At 62.3% G+C, this 7,760-nt stretch overlaps 1 protein-coding gene across 1 annotated transcript in view; it reads left to right on the plus strand.

Moving 5' to 3' along the window:
• Positions 1-7,760, plus strand: part of MUC5B (mucin 5B, oligomeric mucus/gel-forming) — a 39,201-nt gene that overhangs the window by 25,823 nt on the left and 5,618 nt on the right. The window contains exons 31-36 of the mRNA XM_045290424.1: positions 106-207; positions 2,935-3,134; positions 3,396-3,567; positions 5,728-5,990; positions 7,153-7,339; positions 7,565-7,704. Coding sequence (XP_045146359.1) covers positions 106-207; positions 2,935-3,134; positions 3,396-3,567; positions 5,728-5,990; positions 7,153-7,339; positions 7,565-7,704 — 1,064 coding nt within the window. The remainder of the gene's footprint in view (positions 1-105; positions 208-2,934; positions 3,135-3,395; positions 3,568-5,727; positions 5,991-7,152; positions 7,340-7,564; positions 7,705-7,760) is intronic.

Raw genomic sequence — 7,760 nt, forward strand, 5'->3', positions numbered from 1 at the left:
TCACCAGCACCCGGACCTTGTCTGTACCCACTACGACTAGGGCCACCAGCATCATGGAGACATCTACCGTACTGCTGCCAACTCTGAGCTCCACCTCGTCTTCAGTCTACTCCACCAGGCTGTCCACGAGCCCACCCACTTCTTCTACCAGCTGGACCTCCACTGGCCGCTGTTACTGCCACGCCTTGGGCAAGCTCTTCCAGCCAGGTGAGCCTCTGCACCCCTTCCCGAGGACAGTGCAGCCGAGGGAGCGCCCCTCCTTCTGCTCCCTCGCTGCAGGCGGTCTGTGTGATTCACAGGGTGCCCCGCATGATATTCCTTGGTGACAACAGATTGGCCACTGTGGTTACACGGTTACTAAGCCAAGACCAAAGTCCCTGCGGGCTTGAGTCTGTGTGCTCGACATTCCCGTGTGTCTCTGCAAGTGTGTGCAGTGTAGCCGCTATTATGGTATTATGCAAACAGTGTCATCTCCCACACCCAGCCCGCCTCCCTCCTGCCCCCTGGCAAGGTGGCAGTCTCCGAGCCCCGCAGGGCCGTCTTGCTCCCTCGTCCTGCAGGTGGAGAGTCTCAGAACCAGCTAGACAGTGGTGAGCGATTTGGATTGAGGCCTGCCAATCAGCTCGCCACAGCCTTTTCCTCTAGAGCTGCTGCCGATTCCCAGCTCCCCAGGTTCCATGAGCACTGAGCACGGGACCGCTCCAGCACTGTGCCACGGGAGCCCCAAGGCTTGCCTTTTCTGGAATGCCCTATTGTTGGCATTGTCCGGCGAGCAGCATCTTCAGACTGGCCTCTCTTGTTTCTTCTGTTTTACTGATGTCCGAGGCCATCAAGTCTGCTCTAACTCCTAGCGATCCAATGTCCAGCAGAGGGAAACACTGCCGGCCCTGCACTGTCCTCACCGCGGTTCTCATGTGGGAGCCGTGGTTGCAGCTGCGGTGTCCGTCTGTCCTGGGAGGGCCTTCTTCTTTCTCACTGCCCCTCCACCTTAGCAAGCATGACATCCTTCCCCAGGGACTGGTCTCTCCTGACAGCACGTCCACAGTACGTGACACCGTCCCCTCCTCCTCCCATCTGAGGAGCGCCCTGCCCTTACTTCTTCCAACACAGATCCGTCTGTCCTTTCAGCAGTCCAAGGTCCTTCCCATTTCCAGCACCACAATTCAAATTCCCTGAATGGAAATAGCATGGCCTGGGTCAGGCACCATGGTCCTCACAGTGGGACCCTTGATTTCCATCCCTTTAGAGAGGTCTTGTGCAGCTGATTGGCCCCATGCAAGGGTCGTTTGATGTCTCAATGAATGCTGACCTTAATCTCACTGCCACTGAGTCAAGACATGGACGCATACTGAGCCCCCCACCCCCACCCCCGCCCCCCGTGGGTTTCTGAGACCATAACTGTTCTCACGAGAGCCAAAAGCCCAGTCTTCCTTCTGCAGAGCGGCGGCTGGTTTAGAACTGCCGAACTGTGGATCACAGGCTAACACGTCACCACTAACCACCAGGACTCCCTCTCCACTGCTTAGCAGGGCACATTGAGGCTTCCTCCGTGTCTTTCCAGGAACTGCTCCCTCCCTCCCTCCCTCCCTCCTCACTGTGGAGTGGGCGGGTCCCTCTGGTTGGGTATCCAGTAACTGCTGATGTCTGTCACATCAAGGGGTAGGAGGGAGGGCGCTTCACCTTTCTGTGAGCCCGTGTGGGGTGAACCTTCCTTTCTCCCTCCTTCCATGTGTCCCTCGAAGGATGGTAACACTGCTGCCCCCACCGCACCCCCCTATGCCCTCAAAGGGGTGCAGTGCCCCAGGGGCGAGTGGAGTTCCAGGGGCCCCACAGCCCGGTCACCACTTGATACTGCCCACGTGCTGGACTTTAGCCATTCTGATAGATGGGTGGTGGCTTAGTGCCTATGAGGTGGGCTGCTAACCCCAAGGTGAGCAGTTCAAAACCATGAGCCGCTCTGTGGGAGGAGGAGGAGGCTTTCTGCTCCCCTCAGGATTGACAGTCTTGGGCCGGGCAGTTCCATCGGTCCTGTGGGGCTGCTGTGAGATGGAACCGACGGGAGGAACTGAGAGTAGGTGTGTGAGGAGCCCTGCGGCGGCACCGTAGCGAAGCGCTTGCCTGCTGGTTGGGGCACACACACACACACACACACACACAGCAAGTCCCTCGGACAAGGAGCCAGTGGTCTGCTCCTGCAACCACGCTTCTGCCTGCTCTCTGAGCCTCGCTCCTGATGGAGAGGGCAGGCAGCCGTACTCTCCCACAGTGCGACCCCAGGGGCAGTTCTACGGTCCCCATGGGATGGCCAGGAGGGAGAAGTGGACCCCTAACAGCAACAAGGAGGCCAGAGCAGTATCTCATTTTAATTTGCATGGAAGGCCCCTGGTGTTACAGTGGGTTAAGCACCTGACTGCTAGCCAAAGAGTAGACAGTTGGAGCCCACGGCCGACGGCTGGTGAAAGCCGAGGCCGTCTGCTCCCGTGAAGCCAGACTGCCGTGGAGAACCTGTGGTGGGCGGGCCGTCCTTCCGCCTGCACGGCCAGGCTGCAGGCCTCTCGGCGTGGACTGGCGCCACTTCAGTCCTGCTGTCCACTTGGAGCTGTGCAGCGTGCTTTCTGGGGCGGTGCCGGAGGCGTTCTGACCCGGTCCAGGAGCCGGGGCTCTCTGGATGGATCTTCTCCGGCTCTGCGTCGCGTCTGCTCCAGCTCCTATGGGCGTCTTTGGCAGAAGACGTGCTCACACTTTGATGCAGGCCGCGTGTCATGGAAGTCACACTACCCCACGTGGCCGCAGCACCCGTTGAACGAGGAGGGGGGGGTGGCTTCTAGAAGCTGTGCGGTCGCACGCCCCACGTGTGGCGACAGGGTGGGGCACACGCGTGTCCCGCAAGAGGGGGTTTGCAGGGAAGGCTCACTCGGCTTCCCTCCCCTGCAGGGGACATCGTGTACAACGAGACCGACAAGGCTGGCTGCCGCTTCTATGCAGTTTGCAATCAGCAGTGTGACATCGATCGCTTCCAGGGAGCCTGCCCCACCACCGTGCCGTCCACCTCCCCTGAGGCCACGCCACCCGCCACGCCCTCAGTCTCGTCCGCCCTTCCTATGGGCTGTGACCACACGGTCCCTCCTCGACAGGTGCCTCCCTCTGCCCAGCAGGGCGGTTGCTGGGGCGCCTGAGTGCCCCCACGGGACCTCGCACCCTACCTCTACTGACCGCACCTCGGCCCTGGCCCCAGCAGCTCTGGCCTGAGGAGAGGGGCCCGGCCCCAGTTGGCACGTTGACCGGGCCTTGGGTGGCTTTTTCCTGTGGGTGTGAGGCCCTGGACCGCAGGCAGGAGTGGGTAGTCAGAGCAGGCAGACATGCAGGGCGTCATGAGAGCCGTTCTCTGCCACCAGGTGAACGAGACCTGGACCCTGGAGGACTGCACTATCGCCATGTGCGAGGGTAACAATCGCATCGTCCTGCTGGAGCCCAAGCCCGTGGCCAAGGTCACCTGCGCAAACCAGTACCAGCCCATCAAAGTGCAGAACAAGGACGACCACTGCGACTACCACTACGAGTGCCCGTGTGAGTGCGAGTGTGCACGCGCGGGCTGTGGCCAGCTGCGTAGGGCGTGACCGGGTGTGCGGGGCGGGGCCACGGCGGGGCGGGGCCACGGCGGGGCGGGGCCAGACACCGGGTCTTTCGGAGACGCAGGACTTGCAGCGCTGGGCTGTGCCAGTGCGGTCACTCCATCCAGCCCCGAGGCGCCCAGGGTCCCAACAGACGAGCGTGGGAGTTCCGAGGCACCGAGAAGGGACAAAGCCTGCGCGGCGACGTCCTGCTTAAAAAGGACAGCTGGGGACATCCGTCCCTCCTGTTACGGAAGTCTCTCGTGGCTCTGACGTGGCTTGTGTCACACGTGAAGGATGGGCCCGCGGGGGTACTTGGTTACAAACTGGGGGTGGGGTGGGGTGGTGACAGGACAGTGTGCTCCGTGTGTGACAGGCTGTCATGCGGTGTATCCATCCTAACAGGTCCCCGCCCTGAAAATGCTCTGCGACCACTAGGGGTGTCTGAGAGCAGGCGCTGTTGGCGGAGGGGGGGGGGGGATGGGGGACCTCAGGGGGTGCATTTGTGGCTCCAGAAGTGACCTTCACCATGGAACTGATCTTTAGAGCAGGCTTCAGGCTCCAGTGATGACCACATGATAGCCCTGGGTGCTGTCACTCGGCTGGCGTCCTACTAACGTACCTAAGGGCATGTCATGGGTTGCTGAGGGGGCAGCTTGGGGTCAAACCGGGACAGGTGTGCCTCAGGGCTGCGTCCTCCCACCACACGTAGCCAGCCTGTGTGCCGAGCGCGCCGTCTGAGCTGCTGGACTCGCGTGGGCACTGGAGGCCCGCCACATGGACTCTGCCTGTCGACAGTGATGAAGACTTGACACACGGCTGTGTGGAGCCCGCGGCATGGCTCACGCCTCAGCCAGGAGACGTCAAAAGATCCCCACCGCTCGGCCGATAGCGACATCAGGGTCAGTGGAGACAAAGCTGAAGCTGTCGAGGACCTGACCTGACTCCACAGTCAGGGTTCACGGAAGCAGCAGTCCAGAAATCCAAGGAGGTACCCGCCGCCCCACCGCCGCCGCAAGTCCATGAGTTGAAGAGGATCTCTAACATGTGAGCAAGTAAACAGGTCTCACTGAGGGAAAGGTGCTCCCGGCCCAGACCCAGGTATTTCCAATGACCTCACAGGCACGCGGACAATTGGTGCACGTGAACCTGGTGCTGGAGAAAGTACCAAGCCACCAAAAGGACACGCCCCTCCGTCTTTGGAAGAGCAGCAGCCAGGGTGCTCCTCAGAGGCCAGGTGGGGAAACGTCTCGGTACTTTGGACGTGGTGTCTGGAGGCCGGGCCCTGGAGAAGGACACCGTGCTTGGGAGAGTGAGAAACAGGAAGGCCCTCAAGGAGATGGACGGGCACCGTGGCGGCACCAGTGGACTCAGGCACGGTGGCAATTGTGAGGCCGGCGCAGGATGACGCAGAGTTCCAACCTGGTTTCCTGTTACTGGGCGGGACTGGCTCAATGGCCTCTAACAACCACCACAACAGCGCATGCGTGTGGAAGCGGGACCCAAGAATGCACACAGGAATGGCGGTGCTGGCAGAGGCCACAGGCGGCCAGAGCCTGGCTGGGAGACTTCATCTCACCTGCTTCGGACGTGCCATCAGGAGGGGCCGGTCCCTGGGGGAGGACATCACGCGTGGTCACGCACACGGACGAGGAGAAAGGAGGGCCGCCAGGAGATGGGTGGACATGCTGTGGCTGTGAAAGCGGGCTCAAGCAGCACCCATTGAGAGGATGGGGCCCAGTTGGGGCCTGTTGTGTGCAGGCGGGTCCCTAAGAGTCAGGACGGAGCCAACAGCACCTACCAGCCACGATCATTCATGAATCTTGAGCTTTACCATCAGAGCTAGACATCAGGTACGAGGTAGCTCAGTGGCAGCCACCTGGGAGCCTGGGTCAAGACAGGGTCAGTGTTTCCTTTCTGGACCCCGAACTCGAGGCTCGGTCCCATCCACAGGCTCTGGGTGGACGAGTGGGCCAGCGGGGGGGCCCCATGCACCTTGCCAGTGAGGCACATGAGGAGGCACATGGGGCCCAGTGGCTCTCTTGAGGTGACGGTTTCCGGGCGGCACTGGATGGTAGGACGGTGCCCTTGGGAGCCCTGAACTCTGTGCCCGCAGGCATCTGCACAGGCTGGGGAGACACCTACTCCACCTTCGACGGCACCACCTTCTCCTTCCGGGACAACTGCACCTACCTGCTCCTGCGGGAGATCAGCCCGCAGTTCGGGAACCTGACCATCCTCCTGGATCATCAGCACTGTGCCGCAGCCACTGCCCTGGGCACGGGCGCCAGCAGCTGCCACCCAGCCTTGCTGCTCTACTACCTGTCCATGCAGGTGGTCCTCACCTTCACCAGCAGCGGCGGGAAGCTGCAGAGCCTGGTGGGTCCCATCCTCCCTGCCCCACCCCAGCCTCTCTGCCCACAGGCTGGCAGGGCCAACCAGGGGACACCGGAGCCGGCACCCTGAGAGGGGAGGGAAGGGGAGGGCGGGTGTCAGGAAGCTGTGCTGCCTCAAGGGTTGATGAGGAGGCTGCACCAGGTGGACAGCGCTGGAAGGGCTGGGCTTCCCTGTGGGGCCAAGTCAGGCCGGGTCAGACAGCTGGCTGGATGAGTGATAGGGGAGGTGTGGAGGCCCAGGCAGAGAGCAGGGGGGTGGGGGGGCTGCAGGGAAGAGCTCAGCCTGCCAAGAGTAGCAGGGCTACAGGGAGCCTTTGCGGGGTAAGGGAGGGGGAGCGCAGGGAGACCCAGCACTGGGGCGCAGGGAGCGGACATCACAGGGTAGAAGAGCCTGGCAGAAGGGGCCAGGGGTGGGGGTAGGCAATCGAGAGTGGAGCCCTGAGAGGAGATTCAGGCAGGAGGGTGGGGCATCTCCTGGGCCAGGTGCCTCCAGCATCATGAGCAGCAAGGGGGGGCTCCTGGAGCCAGGGACGCTGTGGTGCCTGTGTCGGCTGCTCGGAGCTGGGGACCCAGGGGACGTGCCCTAGGGCCACTTCTGGGAGCTCACCTACAACATAGCACAGCCCTTCCCAGCTCAGCAGGCCTAACCACCAGTGACAGGTCAGCGAGTCTCTGTCCTGGCCCTGGGGACAAAAGTCTTGGGCTATTGAAGGCCCAGGGACAATGGTCTCGGGTCATTGACATCGGTGCTCTATGCATGGCTGCACCTGGCTATCCCTGGCTATCCATGGACACGCTGTCCCTGCCAGGGGCTATACATCAAAAGGGGGGTCTGCTGCGCAGGGAGGGGCTGCGGGCGGGAGAAGCAGGGGCCAGCAGACCCGGAAGCAGTGTCTGTGGCACTCTGAGCACACAGGGAGTGGTTCGCTGCAGTGAGCAAGCACACGTAAGAGCGTGCTTTCCTGGCTGTACCCCAGAAAGAAGGGCACAGCCTGGTGAGGAGAGGTCAGGGCCAGGGAGGCCACGGGGCTTCCTGTGCGCCCAGCACGGTGCCTGACCATGGACAAGCACAGTGGACACAGCCCGAGGAAGGGCAGATGGGGCGGCCCTGTGGCCCCTGATAGGCTCCCTACATGTGTCCCCAGGTCCTGTTCGACAGTGAGCAAGTCGGCCACGGTTTCAGCAAGAAGGGTGTGACCATCTCTGAGATGGTGACTGGCACCATGGGTGTGGACATCTCTACCCTCGGTGTCCACGTCACCTTCGACGGGGCTATTGTCCAAGTCCAGCTCTCCTATGCCCATTTCCACCACAACACCGAGGGCCAGTGTGGTGAGGGCCTCCCTCCGCCCGCATGGAGACCCCCCCCCACCTCCCCCAGAGCCATCCTGTAGAGTCCCCACCAGTCAGGAATCTTGCCTGCTCTACCTGCCACCCAGCCCATGGCCCCTGCTTCCCCCGCCCACCCCAGGGTGCAAGAGGGGAGGGCCAGGGAGGGAGAGCAGACTCTTGGGCGGGGGGTGAGCGGACCTCTGAGGGCGCTCTCCCCTCCCCCAGGCACCTGCACCAACAGTCAAGTAGATGACTGTCGCCTGCCGGGCGGGACCATAGCACCCACCTGCGATGACATGGCCTGGTCCTGGCTGGTTCCTGACAGCAGCAAGGAGGGCTGTCTGACACCCACCAGCCCCCCGATTGTCAGGCCCACTCCACCCACCACACTCCCTGTAGGCACTTCTACCCCATGCACCTC

This window comes from Echinops telfairi, unplaced genomic scaffold (genome assembly GCF_000313985.2).
Source record: "Echinops telfairi isolate 266 unplaced genomic scaffold, ASM31398v2 ScPeMD7_37;HRSCAF=141, whole genome shotgun sequence".
In the NCBI taxonomy this organism is placed as follows: domain Eukaryota; kingdom Metazoa; phylum Chordata; class Mammalia; order Afrosoricida; family Tenrecidae; genus Echinops; species Echinops telfairi.